Source organism: Chlorocebus sabaeus, chromosome 29 (genome assembly GCF_047675955.1).
Source record: "Chlorocebus sabaeus isolate Y175 chromosome 29, mChlSab1.0.hap1, whole genome shotgun sequence".
NCBI lineage: Eukaryota > Metazoa > Chordata > Mammalia > Primates > Cercopithecidae > Chlorocebus > Chlorocebus sabaeus.
In genome coordinates, this window is record NC_132932.1 from 6295982 (window position 1) to 6315435 (window position 19454).

A 19454-nucleotide genomic window follows, 5' to 3' on the forward strand; every position below is an offset into this window, starting at 1 on the left:
ATACAACATCTCATGCTGTTTTTTGAGGATTTAAAGTTGTTGAAAATAACCACCTGCCAGGGTCTTCTTTTCGGCTGCCTGCATTTGAGATTTACTCTATATTCAGCATAAAATAACGGTGTCAGAAGAGTGTGACCCTGATGATGCCATTGTTTCCTTCCAACAACTGTCACATCTCAGCAGACCTCACAAGGCCCTTACCTAGTTTAAATCTCAGCCAAATCAAGACGTAAATATAAATTGAATTTTAAATAGGAGCGAGTTTTTTCAGAATTGTGAACGCGGTGAGTGTGTGGTTGGCAGAATAACGGCCCCCACAGGTGTCCGCTTTGTAATCCGTAGAACCTGGGAATATGTGACCCTGTGTGGCCAAGAGGAGTTAAGGTTGCAGATGGTCTTAAGGTTGTGGTATGGATTGAATTGCATCCTCTTGAAAATTCTTTTATTGAAGTCCTAACCCCCAGTATCTCAAAATGTGATCTTATTTGGAAATAGGGTCGCGGCAGATGTAATTAGGTAAAATGATATCATACTGAAGTAGGGTGGGGCCTTGATCCGATATGGCAGGTGTCCTTATAAGAAGAGGGTCATGTGAGGACACAGACACACAGAGGACACTGTGGGAAGATGCAGGCTGGGGCTGGGGCTGGAGTGATGCTTCTGCATGCCAGGGAACACCAGGGCTTCCCAGCCGCCACCAGAACCTAGGAGAGAGACACAGAGCACATTCTCCCTCAGGGCCCTCAGGGAGGACCAGCCATGCTGACACCATGGTTTTGGACTTCTGGCCTCCAAAACTGTGAGGGAATAGATTCCTCTTGTTTTAAGTCGCCCAGTTTGTGATACTTTTATCGACAACTCTAGCAAACTAATACAGGTTGGTAGTCAGTTGTGATGCTTTTATTGGCAGTCCTTTTACTGGCAAATTTTAAGACCAACTGATTATCGGGTTGGTAATGAGCTGGCCTTAAAGTAAATTATTCTGGATTATCTGGATGAGTCTGGGGTCATCACAAGGGTCCTTCCAAGTAGGAGATGAGTCAGAAGAGAAGGTCGGAGTGACACAGTGTGAGAAACACTGCCCCGCCACTCCTGGCCTTGAGGAAGGAGGAAGAGGCCCCAAGCCTAGGAATGGGGCAGTGCGGAGCTGGAAAAGGCAGGAGATGGATTCTTCCCTGTAGTCTCCAGGAGGAACCAGCCCTCTCAGCACCCTGGTTCTAGATTTGAGAGACTCATGCCAGACTTCTGACCTCCAGAACTGTAAGATAATAAATCTCCGTTATTTTGAGCCATGAAGTTGGGGGTAATTTGTTACAGTAGCAATAAGAATACAGGGTCTCATGTGGTCACTGAGCTGCCTGAAGCATCTCATTAGGATGATTTAACTTGAAGCACATGCAGAGGAACTGAGTCGCTGCTAGGCAGGAAAGGAAGCAGAGTCCGTTCTGACTCCTGCAGAGGAACGGGAGAAGAGGTGCCCTGAATTAGAGAAGTGTTAACTGTGGCTTCCTAAAGAATTGCAGTTTCAGCCAGGCATGGTGGCTCATGCCTGTACTCCCAGCACTTTGGGAGGCTGAGGCAGGCTGATCACTTTATACCAGGAGTTCAAGACCCGCCTGGCAGACATGCCAAAACTCCATCTCTACTAAAACTGCAAAAATGAGCCGAGCGTGATTGCTTATGTCCATAATCCCAGCACTTTGGGAGGCCACGGCAGGCAGATCACTTGAGGTCAGGAGTTAAAGACCAGCCTGGCCAACATGGTGAAACCCAGAATCTACTAAAAATACAAAAATTAGCCAGGCATGGTGGAGCACACCTGTAATCCCAGCTACTCGGGAGGCTGAGGCACCAGAATCCCTTGAACTCAGGAGGTGGAGGCTGCAGTAAGCTGAGATTGCGCTATTGCACTCCATTCTGGGTGACAGAGTGAGACTCCACTCAAAAAAAAAAAAAAAAAAAAAGAATTACAGTATCATGCTTTTAAGAAGAGCAGCTAACTCAAACTCAGCTAATAAATGTTGCTGTTAACGCTTTTTAGGGCTTACTAGTGGAAAAAAATAGGGCTTACAATGTAATTGGAATATAAATTGTTTTACAGAACTATATAATTTCTTTCCCAAATTACTGGATTTGGAGTCAGTGTGATTTTACTGTGGTGTTTAGTTGCACAGTGTTGTTCAAGTATCGTAGGTGGGCTCCTGTAGGTGGTTTGGGTGAAGTGATTTCTTTATGCCACCAAAAAAAAAAAAAAAAAAAAAAAAGTTTTAAGAAAGTCATTTTCTGCCCATATCTCATTGAGATTTGTCAAGATCAGAAGCAAAAAGTCTAGCTGAAAAATAGCTAAAATACGCTGTGGAGTGCTTGTGCACGAAGACCACACAGCAACCCCTGTAGACGGCTCCTCCTGCACTGCAAGCATGAATGTGTGCACCCCGGGCACAGCCCTCTGCTCTCCCCTTCAGCTGCCTGGGGCTTAAGAAACACCGCTTCTGTGACTTTTCTTCACTGATTTACAACTTGCTTCTAACCACCCACTGATACCATCTTTTTAAATTGTGGTAAAATACACATAAAATTTACCATCTTGACCATTTGTAATTGTACAGTTCAGTGGCAGTAAGTACATTCACCTTATGCAGCCATCACCACCATCCAACTACAGCACTTTCCTCTTTTTCAGCTGAAAGTCTGCCCCCATTGAACACTAACTCCCTATTCCCCCTTCCCCTCAGCCCCTGGCAACCATCATTCTACTTTGTCTCTATAAATCTGACTGCTCCAGGGATCTCACGTAAGTGGAATTGCACAGGATTTGTCCTTTGGTTATTGCCTTCTTTCTCTTGGCATAAAGCTCATCCATGTCATAGCATGCATCAGAATCTCCTTTTTGATAACCAAGTAATATTCTCTTGTATGCATAAACTACACTTTATCTATTCATCCTTTGGTGGACACTTGGGTCACTTCCACCTTTTGGCTATTGTGAATAATGCTGCTGTGAACACAGGTGTGCAAATATTTTTTTATTATTATTATACTCTAAGTTCTAGGGTACATGTACACAATGTGCAGGTTTGTTACATATGTGTACATGTGCCATGTTGGTGTGCCGCATCCATTAACTCGTCATTTACATTAGGTATATCTCCTAATGCTATCCCTCCCCCCTCCACCCTCCCCACAATAGGCCCCGGTGTGTGATGTTCCGCTTCCAGAGTCCAAGTGATCTCATTGTTCAATTCCCACCTATAAGTGAGAACGTGCGGTGTTTGGTTTTCTGTTCTTGCGATAGTTTGCTGAGAATGATGGTTTCCAGCTGCATCCATGTCCCTACAAAGGACACGAACTCATCCTTTTTTATGGCTGCATAGTATTCCATGGTGTATATGTGCTACATTTTCTTTTCTTTCTTTTTTTTCTTTATTATACTTTAAGTTCTAGGGCACATGTGCACAACGTGCAGGTTTGTTACATATGTATACTTGTGCCATGTTGGTGTGCTACACCCATCAACTCGTCAGCACCCGCCAACTCATCATTTACATCAGGTATAACTCCCAATGCAATCCCTCCCCCTACCCCCTCCCCATAATAGGCCCTGGTGTGTGATGTTCCCCTTCCAGAGTCCAAGTGTTCTCATTGTTCAATTCCCACCTATGAGTGAGAACGTGCAGTGTTTGGTTTTCTGTTTTTGCGATAGTTTGCTGAGAATGATGGTTTCCAGCTACATCCATGTCCCTACAAAGGACACGAACTCATCCTTTTTTATGGCTGCATAGTATTCCATGGTGTATATGTGCCACATTTTCTTAATCTAGTCTGTCACTGATGGACATTTGGGTTGATTCCAAGTCTTTGCTATTGTGAATAGTGCCGCAATAAACATATGTGTGCATGTGTCTTTATAGCAGCATGATTTATAATCCTTTGGGTATATACCCAGTAATGGGATGGCTGGGTCAAATGGTATTTGTAGTTCTAGATCCTTCAGGAATCGCCACACTGTTTTCCACAATGGTTGAACTAGTTTACAGTCCCACCAATGGTGTAAAAGTGTTCCTATTTCTCCACATCCTCTCCAGCACCTGTTGTTTCCTGATTTTTTAATGATTGTCATTCTGATTGGTGTGAGATGGTATCTCATTGTGGTTTTGATATGCATTTCTCTGATGGCGAGTGATGATGAGCATTTTTTCATGTGTCTGTTGGCTGTATGAATGTCTTCTTTTGAAAAGTATCTGTTCATATCCTTTGCCCACTTTTTGATGGGGTTGGTTTTTTCTTGTAAATTTGATTGAGTTCTTTATAGGTTCTGGATATTAGCCCTTTGTCAGATGAGTAGATTGCAAAAATTTTCTCCCATTCTGTAGGTTGCCTGTTCACTCTGATGGTAGTTTTTTGTTTTTGTTTTTGGTTTTGTTTTTTTTTGCTGTGCAGAAGCTCGTTAGTTTAATTAGATCCCATTTGTCAATTTTGGCTTTTGTTGCCGTTGCTTTTGGTGTTTTAGACATGAAGTCCTTACCCATGCCTGTGTCCTGAATGGTATTACCTAGGTTTTCTTTTAGGGTTTTTATGGTTTTAGGTCTAACATTTAAGTCTCTAATCCATCTTGAATTAATTTTCATATAAGGAGTGAGGAAAGGATCCAGTTTCAGTTTTCTACTTATGGCTAGCCAATTTTCCCAGCACCATTTATTAAATAGGGAATCCTTTCCCCATTTCTTGTTTTTGTCAGGTTTGTCAGAGATCAGATGGCTGTAGATGTGTGGTATTATTTCTGAGGGCTCTGTTATGTTCCATTGGTCTATATCTCTGTTTTGGTAGCAGTACTATGCTGTTTTGGTTACTGTAGCCTTGTAGTATAGTTTGAAGTCAGGTAGCGTGATGCCTCCAGCTTTGTTCTTTTGGCTTAGGATTGTCTTGGCAATTCGGGGTCTTTTTTGGTTCCATATGAACTTTAAAGCAGTTTTTTCCAATTCTGTGAAGAAAGTCATTGGTAGCTTAATGGGGATGGCATTGAATCTATAAATTACCTTGGGCAGTATGGCCATTTTCACAATATTGATTCTTCCTATCCAAGAGCATGTTGTGTTCTTCCATTTGTTTGTGTCCTCTTTTATTTCACTGAGCAGTGGTTTGTAGTTCTCCTTGAAGAGGTCCTTTACATCTCTTGTAAGTTGGATTCCTAGGTGTTTTATTCTCTTTGAAGCTGCAAATATCTTACCATACTGTTTTTTAATCTGTCATCCACATAGCCATTCAGTGGCTATGTGCCATTCTAACACTGGACAATAGAGTTTAAAACTGAGTAAAACAGGATACAGTGGCCTAGCTTATTCACGGCTAACCCTGCTGACTGAGACTCAGCTCAGACATCACTTCCCCAACCCTGAGGCAGAGCAAGGTGCCTCCCTGGGACCCCATGGCCCCATGTTCACCTCCTCTACAGCAGGGAGCCTCGTGTACTGCTGATCCAGCTGGTTATGTGGCTCCTTAGGGCTGAGCCATGTTTCTGACTGTACATCTAGAACCCCAGGCAGAGCTGGGAAGTAGGAGCGGGAGAGGAAGGAAGGGCGTGGAGCAAGGGCTGTGCCCTGAGCTGCCCGGTGTGGGACCCACAGTCATGAGTGCATTTGTGCTCCTCTGTCATGGGGAGACTCGAGGTCCCCCATGGTGGGGTTAGGAGGCTGCACTGTCGCAGGTGGAGCTTGTTTTTGAATTCCAGCTGGCCCCAGGACACGAGAGTTTATCAGTCCATCTGGCAATGCCCATTGCACCATAGGAGGGAGGCAGGGGCAGCCCCAGAGGAGGGATGAATGGCAGAGAATCCCTGGCTCAGGAGCAGGGCGGCACCCGTGTGCTGCACTTACACCCCAGGTGCTGGGGGCTGTGTCACCCTCCCACTGTGAGGCTCTGGGCCGCGACAAGGAGGGAGATTGTAAGAACTCCACTGGAAAGGACTGGACAGCAGGAAGGAGGGATGCCTGAGGTATGTTCCATTCTGGCACCAGAGGCAAAGGAGAGAAGAGGCTGGACAGCTAGCCACCCCTCGCCGCTCTGCGGGAATCTCTCGTGTGAAAACAGTGCCCCTACCAGGGCCGTTTCTCCAAATTGCTCAAATCAAGAAATCACTTTTGTGGGAAGCCTCTTAAATATACAAAACTTTTTGAATGAAATTTTTGCTTTTTCCACTCTTGACCCTGTTTCCCCACAGATCTGGCTTTTTAAGTCAGCGAGGGGATAGGGGATGTAGAGACATCCGGGGCAGGACTACTGAGCCTTGCCCAACTCTTCCCCCGTCCCCTCCATGTGTCTTGGATGTGACCTGTGTGTTGGCCAGAATCACCACCCACGTCCACTAGAGCACCTGCCGTGGTCACGTACTGGCAATGGCAATGCATCCTGTGGCCTATGGCATGCCAAGTGGCATCCCCATGAGCAAGACATAGGGGCCCCACTTCTCAGGCTTGACCCTGGAAGCACAGCAGATACAAAGGCGGGAGCAGACTCAAAGCTGTTTTCACAGTTGGGGTCAGCACAATAGCACCAAACACGTCTCACCCTAAAGCCTGACGTCTTAATTCACAAAGTCAACTGCAAAACGGCAAGACAAAGGAGATCCAGTGGGAGTCAGTTCATGAGAGACAAAAAGAAGTCCAGGATGGGGAGATTAATATGTTTAATCTGGCTACTTAAAATATAGAAATAGTATCAAGTTGGGTAACATTGATGAAGCCAGAGCCCCTATTTTAAAAAAGAAAATCACATTCAAATTTCTTTTTTTTTTTTTTTTTTTGGTTTTGGCTCTTTTTTTTTTTTTAATCTTAATAGACTTGATTCTTTTTTTTTTTTTGGTGGAGGCGGGGGCTGGGGGTACTGAGTCTCACTCTGTTCCTCAGGCTGGCAGGCTGGAGTGCAGTGGTGCGATCTCAGCTCATTGCAACCTCTGCCTCCCCGGTTCAAACAGTTCTCTCGCCTCAGCCTCCCAAGTATCTGGGACCACAGGTGCACACCACCACGCTGGACTACTTTTGTATTTTAGTAGAGATGGGGTTTTACCATACTGGCCAGGCTGATCTTGAACTCCTGACCTCAGGTGATCCACCCACCTTGGCCTCCCAAAGTGCTGGGATTGCAGGTGTGAGTCACTGCGCCCGGCCTAGACTTGATTCTATGGAGTACTTTTAGGTTCACATCAAAATTGAGAGGAAGGTACAGAGAGATTTCTCATAAACTGCCTGCTGCAGGCACGCATGGTCTGCCCCGCCAGATGCTACATTCGTTACAGCTGATGGACCTACCCTGACACATCACTACATCATTATCACCCACTTAGGTTCATCTTAGGCTTCATTCTCAGTGTTGCATATTTTGTGGGTTTGGACAAATTGATGACATGTTTCCACCATTATAGCATCATACAAAGCAGTTTTGCTACCCTAAAAATTCTCTGTGCTGCAACCAGTTTCCTTTTTTTAAAAAAAAAAAAGGAAAAGGACCAGTTTATTTTGTGATCGTGAGCAAAGAATCACAGCTACCAATCTCCTATTGTGTGCCTCTTCTTCCCAGGTACAGACATTTTTTTCCTTTGGGAGAGATGTGGCTTATTCTAGATTCAGGGGTAATGGTCATGCCTGGATCATGGCCTTCGTCATTCTCATCTTGGGGAGAGCTTTGGGTCCTATGAAGGCCCAGAAGTCTAGTGAACCTGGTTGACACTCAGTAAATGTCTGCCCCACTGTATCTCCTTCCAAGAGCACCTTCTGGTGTTCTTCTATTTTCTTGACCATAGCCCCCAGCAGGCATAAGATCTGTGTCCTAGGGTCAATATTTCTACAGTGATGACTCTAGAAACCAGTCTGTTCTGAAAGCTTTCACCATTTCTCGGGAGTAATGAGAGAAATAAACTTAGGTTTTTATTCATTTTAAAGATGTCTCCTTTATTTGAGACTATGTCTCTTCTATATTTTTAGTGTTAAGATGTATTCTGGTGGAGCTGTATGGTTGGGCCGGGCACAGTGGCTCATGCCTGTAAATGCCAACACTTTGGGAGGCCGAGATAGGTGAATCATCTGAGGTTAGGAGTTTGAGACCAGCCTGACCAACATGGTGAAACCTGTCTCTACTAAAAATACAAAAATTAGCCGGGCGTGGTGGCGCATGCCTGTAAGCCCGACTACTCAGGAGGCTAAGGCAGGAGAATAGCTTGAACCTGGGAGGTGGAGGTTGCAGTGAGCCGAGATCGTGCCATTGCGCTCCAGCCTGGGTGCTGGGTGACAAGAGCAAAACTCCACCTCAAAAAAAAAAAAAAGAAGAAGAAGAAGAAGACAGTGGCTAAGTTTTTAGTGTGTGTGTGCTTATTGTCCCTATTCATCATGTTCATTCTTGCTGCTTCCAGGCCACATCTGGGCCGTGTTGTCCACTGTAAGAAAAGTAGTGACTGAGTAGAAAATGAATGGGAGGGATTGAACATCTGCCACACAAACTCTTTTGGCCAAAAGAAGAGAAAACTTAAAGGGGAACAAAAGAGCTATCTTCACATGTTTAAGAAGGTCTCTGGGTTACTCCAAAGACCAGAACTAGGAGAAATGAACTAGGAGAAATATGTAGAATTTAGCTCAGTTCTCTTCATGTTGAGTAGTGGCTGGGTGCTGAGATGAAACTCATGGCCACCCTGCAGGAGTTCTCCATCTCTTACCGAGGAGACAGTGACAACAATGATAGCTAAGAGTTACATTTACATGGGCTTCCGTGTGCCAGACACTGTTGTAAGCAGTTTATGGACAATGTGCCACTTGTCCTCACAACTGTACCCCAAGGGAGTCACTGTGGCTCCCATCCCTGCCATGCAAGCCATGGATCCAAGAAGGGCTTCACTGGAGTTAGGCCCCAGAAGCCTGAGGACAGAGTCATGAGTCTGCCAACGGGATTAGGACTTAGCTCCAGAGGAGGTGCCCTGAAACAAGGAGGGACAGTTTGGGATGGAGGGGAGGAGCCCGGGTAGCTCTGTCTTCTCAGCACCAGAGATGCCAGCACCACCCCAGTTGGTTCAAACCAGCACCATCCTCACCGGAACTGCTGCAGGAGCCTCCTCTGGTCTCCCTGCCGCTGCTTCTGCCCACTATAAACTGGTATCCATACCGAGCCAGTGGCCCTCTCAGAGCCAAAAGGAACATGTCACTCCTCTCTCAAAACCCTGCAGGACTCTATCTTATTTGAACAACAGCCACCTGGGCCAGCCAGGCCCTAGGAATCTCACCCTTCTGCCTCCCAAATCCCATCCTTTTTCCTCACTCTCCCCTTCCTCACTCCGCCTCCACCCCACCAGCGTGCCCCTCCACCATGGCCTTTGCACCACTGTGACCTCTGCCTTGGAAGCCTTTACCCGTGTAGCCATAGGGCTCACTTCCTCCCAGGCTCTGCTCAGATGTCCACTTCCCAATGAGGCCTTCCCTGCATCCTGCTATAAGAGAGCAGTCACCCCCACCTACTCCCTGTTCTGCTCACACTGCTTGACTTGTCTCTAAAGCACTTGTGACTGTGTTACGGTCTCTAATCTCATCTAGTACATTTGTTATATATGCTGTGGTGATATATGTGGTTCACTGGGCATATATGGTTGAGAATGTAAGCTTCAGAGGGCAGGGACTTTGTTTCACTCACTGCCTCCTCATCAGAACCTAGAAGGTGCCTGGCACGTGGGAGGCCCTCAGTAAATCTGCAGCGCCTGGATGGTCAAATGAGCCACTCAGCTGGGACTGGAAAGTGAGAGACAGCTGGCACCATCCAGTACCCATTCAAAGGATCCTTCCAGTGGGCAAAAGCTGTAGACATTGCTCAACAGTGGGATGGCCCGGCATGGCATGATCGGACTTGGTTTGGGGCAGGACTCAGGGCTGTTTTTGACTAATGAGGAGGAACTGAGTGGCTGTGAGACCTGGCGGTGCGCAGGTCAAGCTGCTTTGTCAGGTGGTGAACTCTTGGGAGCAAGGAGTTTATGAGGCAGGACAAGAAAGGGCAAAGCCAGTTGGCTCATCCAGAAACCAAGCAGGGGAGATCCCTCAGTGTTCCCCAGAGGGCACTGGAAAGCCTATGTGTGTGCTGAGGAAGCATGATTCCCAAGCTGCTAGCTGCTTTCCAGCGACCTGAGGCCAACAGACACCTGCTGCATTGGATCATCAGGCTGTCGCGCAGGGAGCTGAAGTTTCATGTTTTATTTTTTGTTTTTATTTTTTGGGGGGACAGAGTCTTGCTCTGTCACCCAGGCTGGAGTGCAGTGGTGTGATCTCAGCTCACTGCAGCCTCCACCCGCTGGGTTCAAGCGATTCTCCTGCCTCAGCCTCCTGAGTAGCTGGGATTACAGGCATGCGACACCATACCTGGATAATTTTTTGTATTTTTAGTAGAGATGGGTTTTCACCATGTTGGCCAGGCTGGTCTCGAACTCCTGACCTCAAGTGATCCACCTGTCTCAACCTTCCAAAACGTTTGGATTACAGGCGTGAGCTACTGCCCGGCCTGAGTTGAAGTTTTAGAAGAACACTTTCAGATGCCAAACCCAACAGCCTCTGTCTTCCCACAGCCCACAGCTTGCCACTCTCAAGCATCACAGCCATCCCTGGAGGCTCTGGAAAGCAGGGAGGGCCTAGTTCTGGTTAATCAAGCTGGGACTGGTGTGGGGTGGGGGGTTCTTTGTCAATGGCTGTATCAATCCCCTATTGCCGCAGTGACAAACAACTCCAACATCTCAGTCACTGACAGAAGTGCAGGTGGTAGTGGGGCAGGCTGTCTGTAGGGGCATTCCCTGTACTGGGACTGTTCTCCCAGCAGAGGGTAAGAAGCAAAGAGAATCAGAGCCAAACCGCATAACCATGTTCAGAGCTTCTGCCGGGACGTGGCCAGCATCCTGTTCACTCACACCCTGTCAAAAGAAGCAGGTCCTGTGACAACAGGCAGATATGTAATTCCCTAGATGGAGGCCGTGACCAGATAATTCCGTCTGCCGTAGGGGTGTTGATTGCAGAAAGATGTCTGTGCTGAGGAGACCATCCAGCCAGAGGACCACTCAAGCCACTCCCTCTGTGCCGATACTCTGAATTATGTCCAAGGTTGACTGAAAAGCTTCCTGAGTCTTCCTCCCTCTTTCCCACCACAGGGCAACAATTCCAGGATCCGGCTGGAATGCCTTCCGGAGAGGCTGGCCTTTCACCCGAGTCATTCTCTCTCTCTTTCCTCCTGTCTGGCAGGTGGGTAGCAGGTCCGTGGAGCCCCTGCTCGGCGACCTGTGAGAAAGGCTTCCAGCACCGGGAGGTGACCTGCGTGTACCAGCTGCAGAACGGCACACACATCGCTACGCGGCCCCTCTACTGCCCGGGTCCCCGGCCGGCGGCAGTGCAGAGCTGTGAAGGCCAGGACTGCCTGTCCATCTGGGAGGCATCTGAGTGGTCACAGGTGGGTGCCTGGGCTTGCCGCCAGGTCTCAGCCACAGGGACTCCAACATGGTGCCACGGTATTGGTGACATTCCGGTGCCTCCCAGCCCTCGCTTGCCCCCAGGTCAGCTCGAAGTTGTGTTATAGCTCATGTGTTCTTAATTTCCATCTCAGATAACAGCGTGGCTACAAAAACACAGATACCATGTCTCTCATGATGTACATGTTGACACCACAGTGAAGGACTATTTGATCCCATTTCCTATGAAAATTCCCACATCAAGATAGGACAGACAGATACTGACCGACTTTTTAATTCTCCTTTGAGTGTATTTAACTGTGGTGTGCTCAGGCTGGGAAGGTGGTTTCAAAGGTTTTCCTTTAATCCCCCAGCAGTCTTTGTAGATTACAAGAGTCAGATGCCAGGAGGGACAGCTTTTAGTGTGCAAGTTGGAGTTACAAATCTCATGCCATAAAATGTTTTGGAAAGAAGTGGATTAAGCCTTAAGTCTTAACTTTGAAGGTTGGTCCTGGGAGTACGATTTTATCTTTGGTGATGTCATCCTTCAGGGCTTTGCATTGACTTTGCATTAATGATTTTGACTGTTTGGCTATAAAACTACAAAAAAAAAAAAAAAAAAAAAAAAAATAGCTGAATAAAGGGCAGGCTTCCCTCAGGTCTTCTACCAGAGTAGTCTAGGAAACTCAGAGAGGCTCATCCAAGACGCTCTTTAGTGTGGAAAATATTTTTAAAGTTCCCTCTATTGCCAAACAGTTGGAATTATTTTGAATAACAAAGTATTCAGCCCATTTTTAATGAACGAGAAGTCTGCCATTGGCTGCTCTAAAACAAAGGTTAATTTTCAAACAGATCGTGGCATGTATTTGTTTATAGATCAGAGTCTTTATCCTCATTTTATGATATTTTAGGAAAGGAAGAGAGTTTGAGATTTTGTTGTTTGATTGTTTTTTTTTCTTTATATATGCTGATGTTTGTCAGTTTAACATTAGAGGGACTTTTTTTCGGCCCGTTGCTGGCAGGGTTGAGGCAGGTATTCTGCCCCCTCCCCTTTCCAGTACCCTAGGTGAGCCTTTGAGTTTTAATTGCCTCGCTCTTGATCCAAGTAAGATTTGTGCTTTGATCAGATCAAAACTATAAATTTTCCACTCAGTGGTGAAACCCTGTCTCTACTAAATACAAAAAAGTAGCCAAGCATGGTGGCACACTCCTGTAATCCCACCTACTTGGGAGGTTGAGGCAGGAGAATCACTTGAACCCGGGAGGCAGAGGTTGCAGTGAGCCAAGATTGCTCCATTGCACTCCAGCCTGGGCAACAAGAACGAAACTCTGTCTCAAAAAAAAAAAAAAAAAAAAAAACTCAGACTCTTTTTATGGGGGGAAAAAAATGCCTCCCCACCAAGCCTGACATCATCAATTATCATTACAGCACTGAAGATCTCTGCATTTGGAAAATGTAAGACAGTGGGAGCAAGATTTAAATAAATTTCTCTGTGTCTGTATCTATGTGCACACCTAATCCTAATCCCGAACGAGCATCACACCAGTCAGCCTAACTCTGGTTTAGCCCAGGCTTGAGCAAAACGCTTTCATCTGAACATTTAACTTGGAATCAAATCATTCCCCACGGGAGGCTCGCGAAGCTGGTACTTCTGCCGCTTCCCAAGTACTGAAGTCCCAAAGTGAGTCTGTCTTCTGCTGGAAGCAAATGGGTTTCAGTTCCTTGAGGGAGAGTTTTTGTTGACGTGGTCACTTTTATCCAACCAGCTGTGTTGATTGCTCTCACTACCTACCCCCCAGCTTCTTCCCGACTTTATTAGAAGAAGGATCAGATATCCAGAGGGAAGGAAAAGGTAGTGAATTTCTCCTGTCCTCAGCTTGCAGGCCCCGCCCGTGATGGAAAGCAGAGAGACTGAAGGGCACCCTCCTAGGCCCCTTTGGAGCTGGAGCTGACCTCAGCAGCCTGCGGCACCGCTCAGACAAAGGCTTCAGAAAGAAAATAGGTTGCTGGTCAGAGTTTAGTTAAGGGTCAGGGTTTGATTAAGAAATAGGCTGGATGTTCAGAGCTTGAAATTCAAGGGGAAGGGGCGAGGAATGCAAAGTAAAGACCAGGCAACAGTGAACTTAGGCAGAAATGGTGCATGGGCTCCTGGTTGCAGAGGAGTAAGTTGTGTGGGTGCTGGTGCCAGGGGTAGCCCACAAGTCACACAGTGAGGACAGAGTTGCTGAAATGGTCAGGAAACCTTGCCACACAGAGAAGCAAGGGGTAGCCCTCCAGTACAGTGCCCCGGGGCTCCTGCCCCTGCTCCTGCATGCAAAGCCCACCATGGACTGACCCCTGGCATCTGAGGACCCTTTAAACCAGCTCCACACTCCACACACAGCAACTCTCTCCACTCCCTAAGGGGACATTGCAGCCAGTTCTGAAGCATGTGTATTTCAAACCAGCCTAAATTAGCCTTGAAAGAAAACCTCATAGGATCTTTAGACAAAGAGCTTAATTGAATTCATAAGAAAGAGAGGCTGGGCGTGGTGGCTCACACCTGTAATCCCAGCACTTTGGGAGGCCAAGGCGGGTGGATCATGAGTTCAGGAGATCGAGACCATCCTGGCCAACATGGTGAAATCCCATCTCTACTAAAAATACAAAAATCTGCCAGGCATGGTGGCATGCGCCTGTAGTCCCAGCTACTCAGGAGGCTGAGGCAGGAGAATTACTTGAACCCAGGAGCTTGCAGTGAGCCAAGATTGCACCACTGCACTCCAGCCTGAGTGACACAGCGAGACTCTATCTCAAAAAAAAAAAAAAAAAAAAAAAAAAGAGAGAGAAAGCTAGATCATATTTTGGGATAAATGTTAATAAAAAATATCAGGATTAACATTTATCCTTTATGTACCTTTTTTTCCAGTGGACACAGTGGGATTTTTTTTTTTCTTTAGAGATGGGGGTCTCTGTGTTGCCCAGGCTGGTCTTGAACTCCTGGCCTCAAGTGAGCCTCCCACCTCAGCCTCCCAAAGTGCTGGAATTATGAGTGTGAACTACTGAATTTGGCCTAGAACTTTTTAAAGTTGAGTTTGTTATAACTCAAGAAAGTCACTGCTGTAGCCTGCCATGTTTTTGGTAAAGTGAGCAGGTATGAGACCGCCTTAGCAGAATCCAGCCTTCTGCACACCATCTTTCCAAGTTATGTGTTTACGCCTGTGTCAGGGACAGGGCTCCCAGGGCCAACTTGTTTGTGAGTTTTGTCCTCCCGAGGCTATGGGTCAGCTCTGCCTGGGCTTCCTTCTGCTTTGCTTTTGGAGATGGTAAGTGCTCTTGCCAGCCCAGGCACCGTCCCTCCCCAAGATCTGTGGTGGGCATGTCAGGAACAGGCTCCAGATGCACCCCAGAGCACCCATCTGCTGTGCTGACACCCTGTCACGCCCTCTGTCTCTTCACACCTTCTTGCTGCTGGGAATCCTGAACTCTGGAGGGTGTGCACATCATTCATCACCCACAGGCCCTGCCCAGGTCCCCTCCCCACTGCCCCTTGCCAGGTCTCCCGCAAGTAAGTAAACTACCACAGGGGACATGCCTCTGTGACCATTCTTGGTGTCTGCGTTAAAACATTCACTGGAGCTCTCTGCGAAGGCTTTCCACCTGCCTCACAAGAAAGTCACCTGCGGCTTTTCCTCTTTCTGCCTCCTCCTCATCCTGGCTGGATCGAGGTCTTTGTCCCAGGCTGGCCCAAGCAAAGCACGTGCACCTGGAGGCCATCTGGGAAGGTCTGGAGCCTGGGACTCAGCTTCAGGGCCTCACCTTGCTCCAACTGGCCCCTGTTCCCTGCAGCACTCATGGCTCCATCACACACCTGCCGTTTGAGCTCATGTATTGCCTTAAGCTTTTGGACCTGACAAGTGGCCACTGAATTCCACTCCCCTCATGTGACCTTACGAGTACCCCAGGTTCTTCCCACTCCTGATTCCTGGGTCCCTTCCCCAACACTGGCCACTTGGCTGGGGCCCCAGCTGGGACCATGTGCATAAGACCCTGTAGCCCGTGAGCTTTTTGAGGACAGAAGTGTGGGTTTTCGTCTTTGCATCATCCTACACCTGGCACCTCGGAGGGAGTTAATAGCTGCTGATGAACTTGAATCAAATTGGAACTGGATTAAATATTCGAATCGTGTCTTGCAGTGTTCTGCCAACTGTGGAAAAGGGGTGCGGAAACGGACTGTGGCGTGCACCAACTCACAAGGGAAATGCGATGCATCCACCAGGCCGAGAGCCGAGGAGGCCTGCGAGGACTACTCAGGCTGCTATGAGTGGAAAACCGGGGACTGGTCTACGGTGAGAGCAGCCTGCTGGCATTTCTTTCTGTGCCCCAGTGCAGGGGACTCGAGGGTCGGGAGCTCAGCTCTTGTGATGGGTCCCAATTCCACACGGCAGTCCCAGCGTAACTAGGCACATTCACTTTCCTTCCACCCGCTGCCACTACCCAAGACCCCATGTGCTTCCTCCCCTGCTTCTCCCACAGGCCGCACCAGCACTGCCCCTTGGGGCTCACTGGGAGAACCCCACTGCTTCACATGCATGCAGAAGGAACCCAAACGCAGCCCAAGGCAGGATGCCCATGCCCTGGATGCCAGGCTTGCCATGCTGTGCAGTGGGCCGGCAGGCCCCAGCCTCCTGCCATGGGGACACTTGGGGCAAATATCACTTCCATTCACTCCTAGGACCCCTGGGCAAGGGCCTGGAGATGCAGGGACAGACAGGGCAGGGGGCCTTGAGGTGGGAGCAGGGAGGGGTATCACAGAGCTGTGGGGTCAGCACTCTGAAGACCAAGGGTGAATAAAGGGCCATTGAATGTTTCTCCAAGTAAAAAAATGATTTGTTGTTTAACCCCTCTTTTTTCATTCATCTGATACATTTGAATGATTCCTGTTTTCTGGGGACCAAGGTGAGCACCACTGCCCACCTGTAAGAACCTTCTAGTGGGTTTTCTTGAGTCTTTTCACAAAATCTGTACTACGCCTCCTGTAAGCATAGACCATGTTTGTCTTTCTGTATGGTCTTAGCAACTGAAAAACTCCTGCTTGCTTCTCCTGATATCTCTTCACTCAAAAATTGCAAACTGCTGACCTAGAGCCATTGGTTTTTGCTCAGCCTACACAGTATCTTAAACATGTTGGAATTAATGGCTAGCATTTTTTTCCAACATTTTAATGCATATTCTAATCACATGATTGACTGCCAATATGTTCCTTGTGTGAAAAAAATGTTTACTTGAGCTGAATGTTCATTATCTTCACTTTAGACAGTTTTTTTTATTATTCTTTAAGTTCTGAGGTACATGGGAGAATGTGCAGGTTTGTTACATAAGTATACATGTGCCATGGTGGTTTGCTGCACCCATCAACCCACCATCTAGGTTTTAAGTCCCGCATGCATTAGGTATTTGTCCTAATGTTCTCCTTTCCCTAGTCCCCCGCCCCGCAACAGGCCCTGGTGTGTGATGTTCCCCTCCCTGTGTCCACGTTTTCCCATTGTTCGACTCCCACTTATGAGTGAGAACATGCAGTGTTTGATTTTCTATTCCTGTGTTAGTTTGCTGAGGATGATGGTTTCCAGCTTCATCCATGTCCCTGCAAAGGACATGAACTAATTCTTTTGTGTGGCTACATAGTATTCCATGGTATATGTGTGCCAGCCACATTTTCTTTACCCAGTGTATCATTGATGGGCATTTGGGTTGATTCCAAGGTCTTTGCTATTGTGAACAGTCCCACAGTAAACATATATGTGCACGTGTCTTTATAGTAGAATGATTTATAATCCTTTGGGGATATACCCAGTAAAGGGATTGCTGGGTCAAATGGTATTTCTGGTTCTAGATCCTTAAGGAATCACCACACTGTCTTCCACAATGGTTGAACTAATTTACAGTCCCACCAACAGTGTAAAAGCATTCCTGTATTCTCCACATCCTCTCCAGCATGTTGTTTTCTGATTTTATGATGATCACCTTTCTAACTGGCGTGAGATGATATCTCATTGTGGTTTTGATTTGCATTTCTCTAATGACCAGTGATGATGAGCTTTTTTTTCATGTTTATTGGCTGCATAAATGTCTTCTTTTGAGAAGTGTCTGTTCATATCCTTCGCCTACTTTTTGATGGGGTTGTTTGTTTTTTTCTTGTAAATTTGTTTAAGGTTCTTTGTAGATTCTAGATATTAGCCCTTTGTCATATGGATAGATTGCAAATTTTTTTCCCATTCTGTAGGTTACCTGTTCACTCTGATGCTAGTTTTGTTTTGCTGTGCAGAAGTTCTTTAGTTTAATTAGATCCCATTTGTCAATTTTGGTTTTTGTTGTCATTGCTTTTGGTGTTTAATCATGAAGTCTTTGCCCATGCCTATGTCCTGAGTGGCATTGCCTAAGTTTTCTTCCAGGATTTTTATGATTTTAGGTCTTAGGTTTAAGTCTTTAATCCATCTTGAGTTATTTTTTATATAAGATGTAAGGAAGAGGTCCAGTTTCAGCTTTTTGCATATGGCTAGCCAGTTTTCCCAACACCATTTATTAAATAGGGAATTCTTTCCCCATTGCTTGTTTTTGTCAGGTTTATCAGAGATCAGATGGTTGTAGATGTGCAGTGTTATTTCTGAAATTTCACCTGAACATTTAGGTTTTGGCTTTGCTATGAAAATGTGGCAACATGGCTCAGGCAGGTAATTTTGCTTCTGCCTCTGCTTTACGAAAGGAAAAATGGTTTTTCCATTGGAAGGCAAAACTTATCAGAATCTGATCCCTGCAGAAATGCTACCACCTTCCCATCAGCCTAAGTCAGAACACAAATTTCTCCAAACCCTTTGAGTGAAAAAAAAAAAAAAAAAGCCAAATTTCCCAATTCCCTGTTTGCCTGGTAGTGCTAAGGTGCACTATTATTCTGGATAACAGTGAATTTGAGAAGGACCTAAAACACCTCCTTCCTATTTACTCCCTGATCAAAACATCTGACCAAGGCAACAGAACTGCGGCTGTCAGTCCCGTTTCCCCAAAACCAAACAGGGATGCCACACAGTTACTTGGATGCTAATAAAGCTTAATATGGAGCTGCCAGGTTGTATCTTACGCTGGCAGAGAAACTTAACTTCAAAGCTCTCACAAAAGATACATGTGCTTTGGCTGGGCATCGTGGCTCACACCTGTAGTCCCAGCACTTTGGGAGGCCAAGGCAGGAGGATTGCTCGAACCCAGAAGTTCAAGATCAGCCTGGGCAACATAGGGAGACTGTGTCTCTACAAAATAAATAAATAAATAAACAAACAAACAAAAATAAAAATCAAAATTAAAAAAATAGCCAGGCGTGGTGGCACATGTCCGTAGTCTTAGCTACTTAGGAGGCTGAGGCAGGAGGATCACTTGAGCTAGGGAAGTCAAGGCTACAGTGAGCCATTATTGCACCACTGCACTCCAGCTCAGTCAAGAGAGTGAAACCCCATCAAGAAAGAAAGAAAGAGAGAAAGAGGGAAGGAAGGGAGGAAGGAAGGAAGGAAGGAAGGAAGGAAGGAAGGAAGGAAGGAAGGAAGGAAGGAAGGAAGGCCGGCCTTCGAGCCTTGAGGACTTGAACTCATGCAACAGAGACATTAAGGGACTGAATGGCAGCTCTGACTCTCCACTTACGTGCCTTAACCTCTCTGACTCCTTGGTCTCTTTATCTCTGAAATGGGAATCATAAACACTGGCCTGCCTGTTTCTCAGAGATGCTTAGAGGTTTCAGAATGTTAATATATGTGTCTAAGCACTTTGACAACTAAACCCATTTCATTTCATTGCCCAAAATCCACCACCCAAAGGTCACACGGTTTTGGGGCACAGTCCCCAGGGTTATAACCCATTCCGATCTGACTTAACCTTGTCTTATCAGTAGGGCTTCCAGCCTTTTATAGACAACACTGAGAAATTCTCTATCCAAGCACATCCAGACCTAGCTTGAAAAAGGTCACTGATTCTAGCCCA

At 46.6% G+C, this 19454-nt stretch overlaps 1 protein-coding gene across 1 annotated transcript in view; it reads left to right on the forward strand.

Annotated features, from left to right (window-relative positions):
* ADAMTS17 (ADAM metallopeptidase with thrombospondin type 1 motif 17) overlaps window positions 1-19454 on the forward strand; it is a 367353-nt gene that overhangs the window by 328418 nt on the left and 19481 nt on the right. Inside the window, exons 20-21 of the mRNA XM_007990567.3 lie at window positions 11250-11454; window positions 15629-15781. Of these exons, the coding sequence (XP_007988758.3) occupies window positions 11250-11454; window positions 15629-15781 (358 nt within the window). The remainder of the gene's footprint in view (window positions 1-11249; window positions 11455-15628; window positions 15782-19454) is intronic.